The sequence below is a fragment of the Haliaeetus albicilla genome, chromosome 5 (genome assembly GCF_947461875.1).
Source record: "Haliaeetus albicilla chromosome 5, bHalAlb1.1, whole genome shotgun sequence".
Taxonomy (NCBI): Eukaryota; Metazoa; Chordata; class Aves; order Accipitriformes; family Accipitridae; genus Haliaeetus; species Haliaeetus albicilla.
In genome coordinates, this window is record NC_091487.1 from 30,153,912 (window position 1) to 30,171,492 (window position 17,581).

General features: G+C 36.9%; 1 protein-coding gene across 5 annotated transcripts in view; it reads right to left on the reverse strand.

Annotated features, from left to right (window-relative positions):
- AKAP6 (A-kinase anchoring protein 6) overlaps nucleotides 1-17,581 on the reverse strand; it is a 291,528-nt gene that overhangs the window by 22,387 nt on the left and 251,560 nt on the right. For 4 of the 5 annotated variants that reach the window (XM_069784016.1, XM_069784015.1, XM_069784013.1 and 1 more), the window contains exon 12: nucleotides 9,083-9,298. The exons of the other annotated variant lie outside the window; for it this stretch is intronic. In XM_069784016.1, the coding sequence (XP_069640117.1) occupies nucleotides 9,083-9,298 (216 nt within the window). The remainder of the gene's footprint in view (nucleotides 1-9,082; nucleotides 9,299-17,581) is intronic. 5 annotated transcript variants of the gene reach the window in all.

Here is a 17,581-nt window from a genome sequence, read left to right on the forward strand (position 1 = left end):
TTAACCAGAAAAGGAATACAGGAGAAATCCAAATATAAATATAAATTTATATATGTAGATGTACACACAAAACTTGGTGGCACTGAGCCAGCAAGTTTATGTAATTCTTCCCCTAATGTAATAGAGCACAATAGAGAAAAAAATTCGAAGTATCTGTGACTTAAAGACTTGTCAGTCACGGAAACAGACTGCTCACAGGATACTACTAAAAACTATTAGTACAGATGCAGTATTTTATACTCAATTCAGATACTGTGCTTTGAGCTAATTATAACACCAGGAACCTAGTCCTGTAACACTGTGATCATGATATTTTCTGCCTTGAGTACCTGAAGTCAAGTTTTCATTGTAGTATGAGCTGTGGACAGTAGTTATACATGAACAAGCAACCATGCTTGGTTTAAAAATAATACTGGGAAATATATGCTTTATTTATTTTGCTGTTATAGCCTTTTTGTTTAAAACCATGATCAGCCATTGTGAAGTATTCCCAGTCTCATAAAGAAACCTGTCTTCTAAAAAAGCAAGTAAATTTCAAACACTGCACAGAAATGTTGTGTGCTTTGTCAAGAAAAAAAAAAATCAGAGGGGGCTTGGAGTAATTAACTATTGCTGCAATTGATTTTCTCATTAAAATAACTCTTTACCTTTAATGTAATTTCATTTATCTTCCTGTGCTCATGCCAATAACAAAAAGTAACTTTCACCTCTCATGTTATAAAGTTTGCTGGGTACCCTGCATAGGATAAAGAAACTAAATGTGTGTGCAGAATTAGCAAGGAGTCACAGAAGAGATATATGTATCTCAGAGAAGTATATTGAGTCCAGTTGAGGTGGATGGTGATTGAGACTTGCTACTGTAGGGCCGTGGCTGAACAAGTTACAAGAAATGTTCTTGTAAGTTTCATTATAATGCAAACTAAAAATTCACATGTAATCAATACCATCAACATCAGCAGGAAATGTATGTCTGGAAATTTCAGTGCAGAGAAAAGGACTGAAAGAGCAAGAATGCTGAACTACTCTTTCTGCTCTAGGTGGTTCACCTTATGGAGCAAAGAGAAACTGCACTGGAAGAGGCTCCACAGGAAAGCCTACTCCTAACATTGTCCATGCTGAAACTGTGCTACCCGTGAAGACTTTCTACTCAGTGCTCCCTTTTCATTAACAGAAAAGAACAAAGGTTCACGCAAGCAACAAAGTAGAATTGGTGAGTACATTTGCTCTCAGCAATTTAGCCTACTCCCAAATCATCTTCGGGGACTCTACAGAAAGTTAGGAGTATGTACCTTTACTTTCCATCCTCCCCAGGGGGACAGCTCAGGCTTACTATGCTTTAACAGAGATTTTGAGATTGTGAAATAGGGCTGCCTTAGTCTCTGCAGTCTGGATTAACCACTAGCCTCTTCTTGCCTAATCCAACCAACAACTAAAGAGTCCATAACGTGATTAAAATTAGAGCAACAGCTAAAAGTCTGACTTGGTGGCAGCGAGCTCAGAGGGTTTGCTCTCTCAGAGGTCTAGAATTTGTTCTGGTTTGGCTGGGGTTATGAGTTTGAATATACACCTTGGGCTTCCTATAATTTTACAAAGCCATGGCAGAACATGACAACACCTGCCAGAGTGAGGGAAACAGTTGAATAATTTAGCAGATTGGTAACACCGCATGGAGTATTTCACCTCTGGATTGTTACCCTATACTGGTAGTTAGCTGTGACAGAAAGTTTTACAGTCTCTGAGGATGGAGAAGAGTCCTCTGTGGAAAGACTTAAATGTATTCTTCTTTCTTTCTATTTACTCTAAAAACCTGCCACTGCAGGTGACCACTCAGGAGATTTTCTGAAGTATATAACACAGCGTTTATCTGAATTTTTACTTAATTTTGACTAAACTCCACTGGGTCTGCAAGTTTTTTTACCAAGATCTGCTCAACAAGAAGGATTTTACCAGCTTCAGTTTTGCCAGATCATCCAGACTCTGCACACTGCCGTGATGGCTGCCATCATAACTATGGCTGATCTTCAAGAAAATTATGAGAAATACAGAATTTCTTGCAAGAATGTGGGGCATATCACCTATCTTCAATTAAAGTCCAAGAAAAATTTAAAACTATGTTCACCATTTATGTGACTTCATTTCAGATCCTACAGGTAATTATTCCATGTCACAAATCAGGCAAGCAATGCAACCCAGAAGCTCAAAAACATATGCACCTCAAGTATGATGGTGCATCACATCACAGGCTCTACAATCAAATATCTATTCACTGCAAAAAAGTATATTTTAAGGAAGCACCAAAGTGAGCCGTCTCCAGTGTTGAAATATGAGTAAAACAAGATGACTGACAGAAACAAATACAAGCAATCAAGACTGTACTGTCATACGCCATATGGAGAGGTCCAATATAAAAAAAAAAAGACTTGTGATAGATAATGAAAAAAAAAATTTGTGAAGGTTCAAACAAAAGTCATTAAATAATTACTTTGTGAGGGCTAGATCATGTAATAGGTGTTCAGCACTTTACAACACATAGTGTGCCCTCCTCAGCCAATGAAGTTAATCATCACTCAGTACTTTGCTATATTAGGCACTTCTGATGAACTTCTAAATTTTATGCAAGATTTTTAGCTAGATCCCACCTTACAAAATAATGGTTTGTGATAAAATAAGAATCTTTATGAAACCAAGTTTTTGTTTAGTGGAGCTACCTAACAAATAAGGGAACAATGACAAATGCATTTTTTACCTCTGAAGGATGGTTTTTAGTGTTGTTTTTTTTTAAAGCTTAGAACAAGTATCATTCCATGGCTTGAAAAAGTACTGCACCAGTGAATTAAATATAGAGAAGTGGAGACACCATGCCTAGCATTATTAAAAACTGTTTTCCAGAAAGCGTCACAGAAACAGATAAACAGAGAAAAAGGATAGATACCAGACCAGAAGCAATATAGTATTTTTAAACAATTTGTTTTTCAAAGTGCATTATAAAGAATGAAACCAAGAGAAAGTTGGAAAAAAATTCTAAGCAGAGCTTTAAGCAGGCTATTTACCTCCTAAAAAACAAGCCTGTGGCAAAGAGACAGGTGCCTTTTTTTTTTTTTTTAAGTGAGCTGTCTCACCATTGCAGATTTTCCTAAGTCCTTACAACTCTAATTAAAATGTGGTAATTGGTTATGTTACCTCAATTACCATGATGCATGGACATTGATGCAAAGCGACACCAATTGAATCCCTTGGGTGTTATACCCCAAGGCCATCCTATTTATTGTGGCCTTATTATTTTCAATTATGTGGCTGGATGTACAGCATACTTTCAAGCCAATACAGATGAGGGTTTTGCTGGACATACAGTGTAGTGTACACATGGGATGACTCAGGAGAACAAGAGAAATTTTTTTTTTTTTTCATGAAGCACAGTAGTGAACTTAGTGATCAGACAAATGAATATTTCAGACATTTTCAGGACAATGTGAGAATTACAGCAGTGTCGTGGTTTAACCCCAGCCAGCAACTAAGCACCACGCAGCCGCTCACTCACTCCCCCCCCATCCAGTGGGAGGGGGGAGAAAATCAGGAAAAGAAGTAAAACTCCTGGGTTGAGATAAGAACGGTTTAATAGAACAGAAAAGAAGAAACTAATAATGATAATGATAACACTAATAAAATGACAGCAGTAGTAATAAAAGGATTGAAATGTACAAATGATGCGCAGGGCAATTGCTCACCACCCGCCGACCGACAACCAGCCAGTCCCCGAGCGGCGAATCCCTGCCCCCCCGCTTCCCAGTTCCTAAACTAGATGGGACGTCACATGGTATGGAATACCCTGTTGGCCAGTTTGGGTCAGGTGCCCTGGCTGGGCACGAGAAGCTGAAAAATCCTTGACTATAGTCTAAACACTACTGAGCAACAACTGAAAACATCAGTGTTATCAACATTCTTCACATACTGAACTCAAAACACAGCACTGTACCAGCTACTAGGAAGACAGTTAACTACATCCCAGCTGAAACCAGGACAAGCACCTTCACCCAAATTGCCTTAGCTCAAAATCTCCATTTTAAAAGCATAATTAATACCGTCCCTTCAATAATTAGCCCTCTCTGTTGAATAAGAAAAGAGATTGTCTGCTCTATAAAACAGATATGTTTCTCATTCAATGAATGAGCAGTCTGGAGAAAAAGCAGTTTCTCCAGTCACCAAAAAGGCAGGAATATTGAATTGTAATTTAAGAAGTAAAATCCATTAGAAACCACAGTTTTGTCTCTCTCCCAGCCACAGCAGTACAACTTTTTATATACTCCAGTATTGGTAAAACTGTCCCAGAAAAGTGAATTTCCACAGTCACCTCGTTGTAGCTTTCTATACAGAGATATATCTGACCTGGGCAGGACATCCCCAAACTGTGAACATCTGTAGTGGCTAGAATAATTCACTGAGGCTAAACACATAACTTACATGGGGTATACCACTGCCTGAGCAAAAGATTTAAAAAAATTGCATAAAACAACTTACATATTCCCACTTCGACTTAACTGTTGTAAACTTGTGGGCATGACCATGACTGAGTCTGTCTCAAATCCTTTTTTAACTGATCACTCTTTCAAGTATACTAGACCCTCTAAAGGAAAGTGCATAGTGAGTTAAAGCTTCTCCAGCTGTTGAGCAGGAATTTTAGATGGCAATTTTGGATTTAGTTGACTAAAGATTGCTGCTATTGCTGTTGCAATTGCCAAACAGACTCCTTTTTCTTTTAAGATGATTGCTAGCAGGGTCTTGTTAGGCAAACTATAAGGCATCTGTGTAATTCTGAAGCTAAAATTTAGGTGACATATAACATTATATCAGCAAACTACGGAATGATAAATCTGGGGAAAAAGAATTTACCACAAAAAAACAGATGGGGGAAATAAAAACCTCTTTTGCTAAAACAGATTAGGACTGCTTCCAGTAACAGACAAGTGTCCTACTGTTTTTTAAAAGTAATCTTTGTTTTTTTCATTGTATGAATACTTCATTCTTTATAGATAGATTAACCTACTGAATCTAACTACATTTCATCCTTCTGGAGCGATTCTTATTGATATTTTCACATTCTAGACATAACTTTTGGTTTAGGAGAAGGACATCTTTTACCAGACTTTAGGTGCTTTTAGTACATGTTAATATCTTCTTGTTTTTTGTAAACTTTATGGTGACCGCTATTGCAAAAGTTGAGCAAAATTAAAGATTGCCCATCAATGGAGACAAACAATTCAAAAGAAACCTAAAAGCCTTCTGTGGTTAATTCCAGCATACCTTTGTAATGCTATAAGTGGCCCAGATAAGTGACTGAATGTAAAAAGGGGCAGAAACAGGACAAAGGAAGATCCCAGTACACAAATTAAGAAGACAGTAGGGGATGCAAGTGACTCTTGTAATTATATGGGCCAATATAATCATTTGGGCTACCTTATTTACTGTCAGCAAGTCAGATGCCACGAATGAGTCAAATGCCATCAGGGTATAAAAACATCTCATTTGTTTTCATAAATTACAGTATTTTGTGGGCAACCACAAATAAAGACTTGTTACCAAGGGATACTGTTTGTGTGCCAAGACTGGCACACCATCAAATACAGAGAGATAGGGAAGCAGAAGAAACAGTTCTGGTACCTACCCAAGAAATGACTACACAGGAACTGAGTGAAAAGGAAGGTTAGAACATGCCAACTCAGGCCAGGGAAGACAAAGAAACCTGAATCCTGCAGTGGCTGGGGCATCTTTAAATGTTGAGAATACAGATAGTTTTATCAACATGAGAAACTTGTAGATACTGACATACTTCAAAGCATCACATTATTATAAACAAGCCTAGGATGAGAGGTCCCAAAACAAAACAGCCCAGAGTGAAAATTAGATGAGCATCGTGATAGCTCTAAACATCTGCCATTTCTCAGCAGAAAGAATGACACCCCCCCTGCCCCATGAAAGTCAACTCAGCCCAGCAAATAACTCCAGACCACCTCAGGCAAAGGGGGAACAAAGCAGCACGCACCTTGTGAAGTTCCAAGCGTCTGGATATCAAGCAAGGTGCCGTACTCATACCCTCATCATGCCTCAACTCCTGATCGATTGCAATCCAAAACAGAAACACAAGACTTACTTCACTCCTGCTGCAAGAGCAGCACCAAGCTCTAATTAGCTCCATTCAGCACTCTCTAAGCTATCTCACAAATGCAACTTGTTTCTGTTCCAAGTTCAATAGAAGACATATATTTACTACAACAAAATGATAAGATTTGTAGATGAAAAAGGCAGTTCATCATTTTTGTGGTACTTCACCTTTTAGAGAAACACAGTAGTAACCCAGTCCAATCTCTCTCAGGCAGTTATAGACCCAACAGATACTCAGCCTCTAGCAACTAAAATTCAGGATTCTGAGAACTATTTTTTGGTTTGGTTGTTGCCTAACACTGCACACACTTGTTTTTGAAGCTCCAGAATTCAACTGGTTTTTCTACTGCTGGTCAGCTCGTTAAACATTTTGTGTAGCCTTAACCAACAGTTTACTAGAGCTACTGATGTAATATATAAGTAATATGACTTAAAATATTCAAAAAATGGAATTATCACAAAAATATAACCAGCATTTCTCAAGGGAATTATAAAGCTTTACTATTTTATTTTCTTTCTTTGTTTATCAATCTTTTCTATTCCTCAGTCTCATATTTATCTTCAACTGCTGACTTCTCTTACTTCTGGTCTCATTTCTTGCTCTCCTAGATTCAAAACTCAAGAATGTTGTCTCTCTGCCACTGTCAAGATGGCATTTGTCTTCTTTTATTTCTTGACTTTCCTCTCATTTACATGTGAATGTATTGTTTAAAAGTTCTATCTCCATTTTCTATTCAGCTTCATTCTGGATCCTCACTAATTCTGTTTTTTTCCTTTAATTCCACCGAAACTTCTCTAATATTTTATCATGATCTGTATTTTATCAGCTTCTGTTTTACTTTTGACTCCACTTGATCAGATTCTCAACAAATTACTGCCTTGGATTTTTCTGCTCTCTAGATTTTTTTCTGTCTCCTCTGTGTTTTTCTGCTAATTGTTCTTCCTTCATCTTCCGCTTTTCACTAGACTTGAACAAGTCTTTTTCCTTAGCTGCTTCCCTTTCTCCTTTTTAGATGATAATATACGTTCAGATACCTGCAGTTCCCATCTCTGGACTGAGGGGTCAAGTAAACTCCTTTGCATCTAAGCCTGCTTTCCTGCCTGTCTTTTAAATACCTCCTTCTTGGCATCCGTTAACATAAACTAAGCACAAACAAAATGGAATTTTTTTCTCTGTCCTTCCCAGATCTCCTCTTTTCTTCAAGCTCTGTCAGTATGACTGTTCTCTTTCTGAAATCTGCATCAGCTGTGACAGCTACAGCTCTCACTAGCTCTATGTAAGGAATCTTAGCATCATTAAGATTTGACATTTTTCTGCTGGTCATCTGGTGAAAGCTCTTAGTTGATCTCCTTGGTTGTTTCCAATAGCATTCCTCTTCAGTTGATACTTCCCTCTCTGAACACGGATGTATAAGGAAAGGCTAAAAAATAATCTTTTGTTTTCTCTATGCCCTTGTACAATCACATGTAGCTTCATCATTTTTACACTTCTTCCAACAAATTAAATTTTTGAGGTCTTTGCTGACTCTCCTCAATTATCTACACTTCTTACATTGTCAGTTGACTACTCCCATGCTTATAAAACCAAGGTTGACACTCCATCTGCTTTTCAACGTCTTCCTTTCATGTTGCCTCATACAGAGATGTGCCCCTTTTGACTTGTCCTGGAAGTCTATTCAAACCCGTTCCTTCCTCAAGTCCCATTTCTATCGCAATACCTAAAGCAAAGCAGCCAATGAACCAAACAGGCAGAGAAGCACTCCTACTTTATAACATTTGATAGAGGCAGACAGGCAACAGATTATTACTGCCTTCAGTGGTTCACTCATCCACAGTATCCTCACTAACTCACCATTTCTTTGCCCATTTAGACTAACAGTATTTTCACTCAGGAACTGCTAGTGTTTCTGAACAATGGCTTGTATATCTTCATACTACACTACCATAACTGAACAAGAGAATTATAGCTTCTGTTATTTTTGTAAAGGAACTTTAACAAAAGAAGTCAAAAGTAGTATTTCACTGTTAGTCAGATAATTGTTAGGAAGCATGTAAGTATCAAGCATTTTTTCCTTTTATTTGCTTGATATAAACCTAAAAAATTATGTAAACTAAATGTATGTCACTTGTTCCCAAATCTCATCAAGGGTCTTCAGTATATGCGCTACACAGGGTTATTGCTGTCAATGTAGCTACAGTATACAGACTTCAGCATTATGATAGTAGCACAAAACGTGCTGAGCCAATTCATCCATTACAGTCAATGGTGTTACAGTAGGGATTATTTTGTTCCCCCTATGGTTTATTGTTTAAATGTAGATACTGCTTTGTAATATAGTTTTATGCTGTAGAAAACCTGTCTGATTTATGCTACTTAATGGATGGTTTAAGCAGAGTGCTATTTCGCCTCTTAGGAATCATTTCCCTGAGATAAAAGCAAATTAATGCATTTTACTTATATTCAAATAACACAGATTTGTATATTAATCACATACCCATGGCATTCTATATGAAATACACATCTACTGCTGGGATGCTAATTAAAACCAGTCTTACTTACACAGAAAATACTTTTTTCTGAAATATATTTACAATCAGTGAAATATGTCTCTGGGCCCAGTTCTGTTAGGTACTGAGCAACTTGGCAACAGGACAAGATTGTTTTCATTACTTGACAGGATCAGATGTGATGAGATTAAATATCCACCAAACAGGATGCATACTGTGAGTTTATCATAGTAATCAGTTTTGTCCACAGAATACAATGCCTTGTGAAAAACTGAAGCTTTACTTGTTAGCAGTAAAGACTAGGACTGGCATCTTTGGTCAGAAGCAAACACTCAAAATGTGTCTGGCTTTCTCTGAAAAAGTGTCTCTCGTGAAGAATGAAACCACACGAGATCATTTTAAAGCAAGCGTCACTCACCGAGTCTTTTTCCAATCTCTTCTGTAGCCTTGTTTGCCACTGGACAGCTTGCATGACAATGGCTTCCCACCTCCTCTCAAGGTTTACGATTATCAGCTGCATGGACTGGTGATCTGCATTTAGGTTGCAGGTTTCCTGGTCATCCAGGAGGTGCTGGCATAATCGCAGCACAGAGGCTACCCCACGCCGTCTCTGTTTGATCTCACAGCATAGAGACTGCAGGACAGACAAACAACAGATGTCAGCGTGGAATACTTTGCAAATTAAAACATTAACTATTATCTGATATTTAATGGTGCCCAATCTCTGTCTTACAATAGTTTTTTTCAGCTCTTCCATAAATTCCCATACTTAGTGTCTCAAAGCTTAGTGTTTTATTTTCAGATAAACACAGCCTTAATCTTAATAGCGCAGAAGGAGTAAAGCTACTTTCAGTCTTCTTCAAACAAATGCCATACATAGCTAACTGTCTCAATAATGTTGAAAGTTTTATAGTGTAGACTGGTTTATTCTTCCTTTTTTTTCATTCAGCTGGGACACATCTGAAATGAGTTACCCTGACAGTAATCAGCTTCAGAAATTCTTCAGGAAAAAACAGGGGGGAAAAATTGTAGTCAAGCAGCAAGGATATATATATATATTTTTAGAAAAAACAATAGAAATTATGGGTCATGTGTACCCTGTCAGAGAAGAAACCTTAAGGAAGGAGAAAATTCAGTATAAAATTCTTTACAGATGTTTTTTGTTATCATAAAATATTTCCAGGGTAGTTCCATATTCAAGTAAATGTAGGAATACTGTGATAACTGTATACTTCTTAAAGATGAGTAATTCACTGCATTTATTTCATCATACTGATTCTAGTGCTACCAAGAATGCAGTCTGATGTGAACTGCATCATGGGAGACAATCGCTAAGCCCTAAAATTGCTGAATATTGATGGGAGCCAGAATATGTTGGTTCTATGCCAGAAACCCAAGTAACTACACTGAGAATCTCATTGAACAGCAGTATAAATAATGCATCCTACATGCCAAAACTAAAGAGAGATCTACCACCCGGAAGCAGTTAATGGCATGGGGTGCTTTCGAGCATGGTTTTATCCACAATCACACTCTACTGTCATTCAACATCAATTCAGAGTTTTATTAACTCATAATGTTTTTTAATAATAATATCTATGAAGCTGGGGTCCAGAAGGCACAAATGCATCTGAGGATGACTGCTTCAGCCCAGCTTCTGAGACCCTATACTTTTATAGCATTGCATGGTTCAAGTATTCAAGTATTATCATAGGCCTGTGCTACTCCTGAATTTAACAGGACTATGCTCCACACGTGGGAGCTTTCCAGATAATTTAAATTGTAACTTGCCAACATCTGTTTCCCTCTGTGGGATGCCACAGATGAAAGTGCATGACCCCATGAGAAAATCTGAACTATCATCTTTTTTGAAGACAGGGTATTTGCCTTTAAGCTTCCAGTTAATCACAATAAGCAAACAAAAAAAGCCACTGCATCTCTCAAAGCTGTTCACAAGCGTGAACTGATAAAAAATCAGGACCTGCCCTCCTGCATTTTATTAGCAAAACAATAACATTCTACAGAAAGTGAATTCAAGTTCCCGATTTTCATATCACTTTTCCTTTAAAAATTGGAATTTATACTTAGAAATGTTGTACCTCAAAGGAGTATTTTGCTGCTGGAACTGTGTGCTTGATCAATAATACTAAGCTGAAAGTCTAAAGCAAAACCTTGGTATACACATCTAAAAATATACATCTTTTCTTTGCCTTGGATAGCGTGCAAGCAATTTTTTTTTATTCAAAGCCTTCAAGAGAAATGACGATTAAACCCACAAACATAGCTGAATTACTAATCTACTTTCACTGGCACAATTGGGCCGTTCTAACAGTTAACAGATTGCTTATTAATCAACAAGGGTAAACAAGACAATGCAATCTCATTTAAAGTGGAAGTTTTAATGCCTAAAAGTATTTGTGTTCAAGATGTTAATCCCGATAAGGCTTCATTAGAAGACGTCTTAAAATGATTAAGTACGCTTCATTGTAAAGTACACTGAGTAGTGTATTAGCAGGTGGACATTTCATACAGATGTTCCACTTATTGATATAATGCATTCTATAGCTATTTAAATTACCCTAACTCTGTAATAGCTAGAATTCTATTACTTCTGTAATGAAAGAACCCTGTACCTTTAATATTTCTGAATTTTAAATAAGATGAATGACAAATTCCCAAACCACTATTTATGGCAAAATATGACCAGGAATTTTATTATTCAATTTATACCAGAGCTGCATTTTCACTTACGTTTCCTGAACTTGCCCTTATTTATTTTCCTAGAGTTCATTACTATTTTCCTTCATAGTTCTTGATGTAACCACCACATCCGGCACACTTCCTTTCTGATGCTGCTCATTAGCCTAATGTCACATCAGAAAAACACCCAAACCAAACTAAACCAAACCAAAAAACCTACGTAAAGTTAAAGTCTGGGTTCTTATTTTACATTTTATAACAGCTAAGCAATTCAGTTTTATGGAAGTAATGGTAAGTTATATACCGATGGCCGTCAAATCTATGTAGACATACATTAACTTCATGGAAGTCAACACAGCTCAGAATCTGGCCCCATAACATTAACTTACTTTAATCTATCTGATTATGTCATCCCTTATAAATATTGTTCTTTTTTTGATACAATACCATATAATATGATGAGGTAAGGACTATTTCATTCATAAGCCATTATATGGGAGTTTAAGTGAAGCCTTTAAGTTGTGTTATCTGAAAGCAGAGCTACAGCATCCAAGTCATTTCTAATTTACATCAATTTTACACCAGCATAATAACAGTAGCTCTACTGAAGCTATTTCTGATTTACATGGCTGTGACAGTACAATTAGGCCTATGGCACTTTTGTTTCAATTTTATTACATGATATTATGGTTAATATTAAACAGGAGAAGAATGAAGTGCTTGTATCTAACTGTGTTGAAAGAGTTGGCTATAGCAACAATACTTTAAAAGCCAGAGAACTTAATCATGTGAAGACATCTTTAAACCCTATATAATAGCACTAGCAATAATGAATTTAAGCAGTATTACGGTCTGGTATGTAGTGTCCTAAAGGGACACAATAATTGCCTGTATCCTGTGACAGGACATCTTGCAGTGTTGTATATCCATCCACGTTCTGCTATTGTTAAAATGGCATGCTTGCATAAAAACCTGTCAGTATGGCAACTGTACAGGCAAAGTGTGCTTCCAGGACCACGGTTACGTCAATTATTTGCAAGGTACATTCTACATTGTGAATTAACAGCTATAATTCATGATTAATAAGAAAAAAAAAGAAAAGAAAGACGATGAGTATCTCTACTGAGGCTTGGGCCTGATGTTCTACAGCTGCTATAGTAAGCTACTGGGTGCTTGACAGTTCAGAAAATTAGGAAATGATCTAACAGTAGACTGAGAATCATCGTTTAGGCTCACTTAGTCTCCTGTGTGTGCAGAAGATTTGCTGAAGTATAGATTAAGAGATCAGACACTTTCGATTGTGGCTCCTCACACTATCATGTGTCCATTGAGCTGTGGTAACTGTAAATAGAATCCAAATCTTTGCAAATGTGGGAGAAACACATTCACTTAAATCATTTGCAGTGAGACTTAAATTAATGTATTTGACTTCTTTGCTGCAGGCTAAGAGTATACACAGTAAGTGCAGCTGCTGTGTATGAACTTGACTTTGTGTCTGAGTCCTTTGCTTCACAACAGATACCCTGATAACACTGAGGTGCTATTCATTATAATGTTATTACGAGTCATGGTTTCCCATACTGAGGATTCCTGTCCATGCTGCTAGAATCTCAGAAGATTTTTCTTCCCTCTGCCTACTCCTATTTTCAGTGCTTTGAAGTTATCACCCGCATAGCTAAAAAGGGCTAGCTGAAACTACTTTCACAGCTTGTTAATACCATGCCTTAAATCATCTGGAAAAGCCCCTGCTGAGCCGAATGACATCAAACACTCTTTCCAAGCCATGGGCTAATGGCACTATCTATGGGGATAGAAGTAGCCATGATCTGAACAGAAGGTGCTCTGCATAGCTGCGTGACTCCTAAGTGAATGGCATATGACCAGAAACACGTGTGCAGCTTTAGGCAGTGCCAGAGCATATGGGAGGCATAGAAAGGTGGGAAGTTGAGGAATATTAGAGCCCCTCAAGCCCCAGTCCCTCTTCATCCCTCAGCCTTCCTGCAGAGTATCAGTGCCTGAGCTGTGCTGCACCGGCTGCTCTGCACGACTGAAGGACATGGATGGGAAGTCGGCTTTCTCACACAACGTGCTACATGAGTTGGCCACTGAAGCACTGTGACATCAGGGTTCTTCAGCAGGCGTTTAATATTAACCATTTCAAAGTGCTAAGGTTCTCAGTGAATTCAGTGGGACTACTTGCGCCTAAAAATAGTTTAAAAGTCAGTTTAAGGTTAGTTTAGTTTACTTAAATCCAGATAATCCACATATAATCACTACATAAAATGTTGAGATATGATTTCTGTAGCATCATTTATTGCATATTGTTTGGGGAATTCACTTTTATGGGATCTGAAGTTCTTTCAATCATTTCTGTCCTTCTTGCTTTCACTCTACAATTAGGAATAATAAAGGTCCATGCAGGGATGCCCAGAGCTTTGAAAATAGTTGGAAGATGACAATGGTAACTTACACAGATGGATTTTCTTTGTGCTTTCAGGTTCAGAAGAAATGCCAAGGTACACTGAGACAAATGCTATTTCTAGGCTTATGTTGTGGTTTTAGGTGTATTTAGGAAAATGAAAGAAGCTCGACTGCAGATAAATCTGGAATGACCAGATCTAAGAGGAAGTTTCTGTCTAACCTTGGTCTGTTAAAGGCTTACTCCTTCTCCTTGTTACAGGCTGTGAGTATGTGAGGAAGGGAATGATACCCTTCCGATTGCATCAGTTGTTGCCTGATGGAAGACAAAATGAAGATGGAACTGTTGGTTTTTAGTACAAGAACCATATGCAGAAATTAAGGCAAAATGTGAGAATGGAAGCTACCCTTCTGAGTACAACAATCAAACTGCAACTCTTAAAAAAGTGTAATTTGCCTTTTTACATCTGATTTTTGGCTAGTGCAGCACTTCAGTTTTCAAAAGTGCTAATGTAAAACTTTTAAGTATCATGGCTCACAGCACTAATACATCAATAAAGGGAAAATAGGAAACAATATGCTCACAAATGTTGGGTAAAATGTTGGGTAGTTTTCAGTGTTTTCTGTGAAATGGCAATGCCTGTTGCAACTTCTTTTGTCGGGGTGATGCATCCCTGTATTTCAAATTCCATTCTTACAGGACACATGGTGAAAATAAGAATTTCTGTTTCTGAATGAAAAAGAAGCCCAGTAATTCCTCAAAAAATATTACTAAGAAAGTAATTCCTCAAAACAAAAAAGCTAAATGACAAAGATAGGAAATGAATGATGACTTGTCTTCTTTTAGAAAAATACTGCCAAACCCACGTGCTTTTGCTGATTTCAAGGTTATAAGAAAATGTCACCTAATATGGGAACTCTACTCAGTTGCATACTGTGGGACTTAATCTATATTGAAGCTAAATATTCTATAAGTATGCAGTGAAGTGCAAAAAACAGCAATTGAAAAATGACATGATTAAATGGCACAACATGCAATCATTTGCTCTCAATTATATCAATGTATCTTCTTCATTTCAAGGAGTCAGGCAGAAATATTGTTTTTTAAATGCCTCTATTAAATTGGGCACCAATAATAAAATAGATGAGAGTCCTAATAAGCTCATTTACGTAACATACATCACACACCACAAAACTATTCTCTCCAAACGGGTTTGTTCATAGATTTGTCTCCTGGTTGTCACCAGTCTTGCCTGTATTAAAAGATTTTAAAGGCACAAGGCTTGCAGACCATTCAGTGGAAAACCTTTGCACTTAACCCTTGAGAGATCTTTAATGCTAATTATGGAAAAAGTATTGATATAATATCTTTGCTGTCACATTTTATTACGATGATGGTCACAACAGAATCTGGGACTGACATTTTAGAAATATCATCTAATTGCAAGTCAGAAATACAGAATGACAGTTTAAAGTAGAATACGACTTCTTTCAAAACAGCGAACTGGTTCTCTTTATTTAAAAGCCCTACTTTTAATAGCATTACAACTACTAAATTGCTACGCTGATCATATCTCTGTAACTCATTCCTTAGCAAAGTGTTACGATATCTCTCTTACAAGTCTGAGAACAGTTCACTATACTCCTTGTTTCTATACATATTAAAAATGGCAATGAACTAATAGGAAAAAATACTTCATTTTTTGCACGGGCTTCAAGAATCTACATAGGAGCTTACATTCTACATATAATCAAGTGCTTATATTCATTCATTCATTTTACTAGCATTAAAAAATTACATGGGAATTTGTGTTTATTTGCAATGACTAATGCAAAAAATTGTATTAATTAGGTAAATATATTTATTTTAAATAAAATATTTATTTTTAAATAGCATTCTAAAAGTACCTGTGTTCTTCCCCATTTTCCTCTAGAAGTACAATATATGCATTAACACCAGTAACAATCCAGAATAGATGCTTCTGGGCTCATTCCATAAAAGCTGCTATTATATCCGTATGACATTCTTTAATTTCTTTGTTCTATTCCTTATGCTCATTTAAGTACTTCAAAATATTTGTTTGTAAGAATATAGTTCCATGGTCTGTTATTTAGCTCATATTCCCATGTAACTAGTAATATGTAATATACTTCTCTTCATAAATTAAAAACACTATTAAAATTCCAGACGTATAAAACAATATGAAGATTAAGTTACTATAAAAGAAACTATAATAGCTTACAGATTGCTTGTATCATTACTAAAGCGCTGGTATCTATTACAGTGTCTCACTGGAATAAAGAATGCACTTTTGGCAATAATCTGTAAAAAAGTGCCCATTATTGTTAAGATGCTCCTATCTTAGCTCTAAACTAGTGTGCAATTACAGGAGGGTAACTTTTAAAAATAAAAGAAAAACAGCGTTGGATGTAAATGCATCTTCCCTACTGAAATACAACATAGCCTTTCCAAGCCTTATTTTAATGATGTTTCATACAAGGCACTAATTAGATTCATTTTCACACTGAAATATTTTAGAGCTATTTACTACACACTGCAAAGTTGGGGTTAACTTGGTTCCAGGGGATAAGCCAAGTCATTCAGACAGAGGAGCCAGACATGATGGCAGGAGGATCCATTTTTCTAGTCTGGCACTGTTTGTGTTTATAAATGCCTTTGGTTTGTGCCCTCTTTTAATTCAATTTGAGAAGTTCTCTTTCCAGCAAAAAAAGATCTAAAGGAGAAATATTGAAAGAAGTAGCACAATTTGCTAGGGTTTCTTTTTTGTCCCTAGAAAACACTAAAATAAAAGTAGGGAAAGCATCAGACAGGTAGGATAAATATCAGTGCTATGTTTTGCTTTTGTAATGAATCCTGAATCACACTACCCCAAAATTTATTTGCCTATAGTGGACATTACAAACTTGAAATTTTTGCTAGATCACCACCACACTGGGCAGAGTTTCAAATGAATGTGTGTGGAAATTCAAGAGATTAAATGACTTGAGGTACAGGTGGAAACTTTACAAAATCTAGTAAGGCATAAGTTAGGCTGAACTTTACTTCCAGTTGTTGGAGTTCACTTAGAATTACAGCTTTAAAGAAATCAAGATGTTTCTTAACATACATCACATATTAGATGCCAAGAAACCCCCTCCAATTGCCTAAAAACTTTAGGTATCAGAATTTCAACCATCTTTAATGAACAGTTAAAACTGTTAAAACTTTGTATCCTGCCTCAGAGCTATATGAGGTTTTAGACGAAAAACTTCCTTGCATGGCTGTACATCAATACCTGTAACGCTCAGGCTGAGGTTCAGATGCTAATATTATACTTACTCCCTTTCTTAATCTAGCTCCCCCACAGCTGGTATACATGCATTTTTGCTGTCCCTGTGCAATGGGCCTGGTATATTCTGAAATGTAGTGAGAGTTTACCCTATTCTGAATTACAGGAAAAAAACATCCTGCAGTGCATTGGTATTACCTTTTTATGGGAAAGCAGTGAACATAAAATAAATTAGACTAATCTTTTGGAGACTTCAGGACAGGCAGGGTGATAGGAAAGGGAAAATAAACAGATCTAATGAGTAAGGAAAAAGAGATTTCCTTTGGCTTTTTTTTTTGTGTCAGTGAAGCAAATTTAGCCTGGATTCAGAAATGTACAGCTTGAGCTGCTCCAGGGTAAACAGAGGAAAATATATTATGATGCTTTCATGTGTATCTGTATATGCACAAGGGCAACAAGCAGGCTTTTCTAGAAATGATGTTCCTCCTTTTATTTCAAAAAAGCAACGC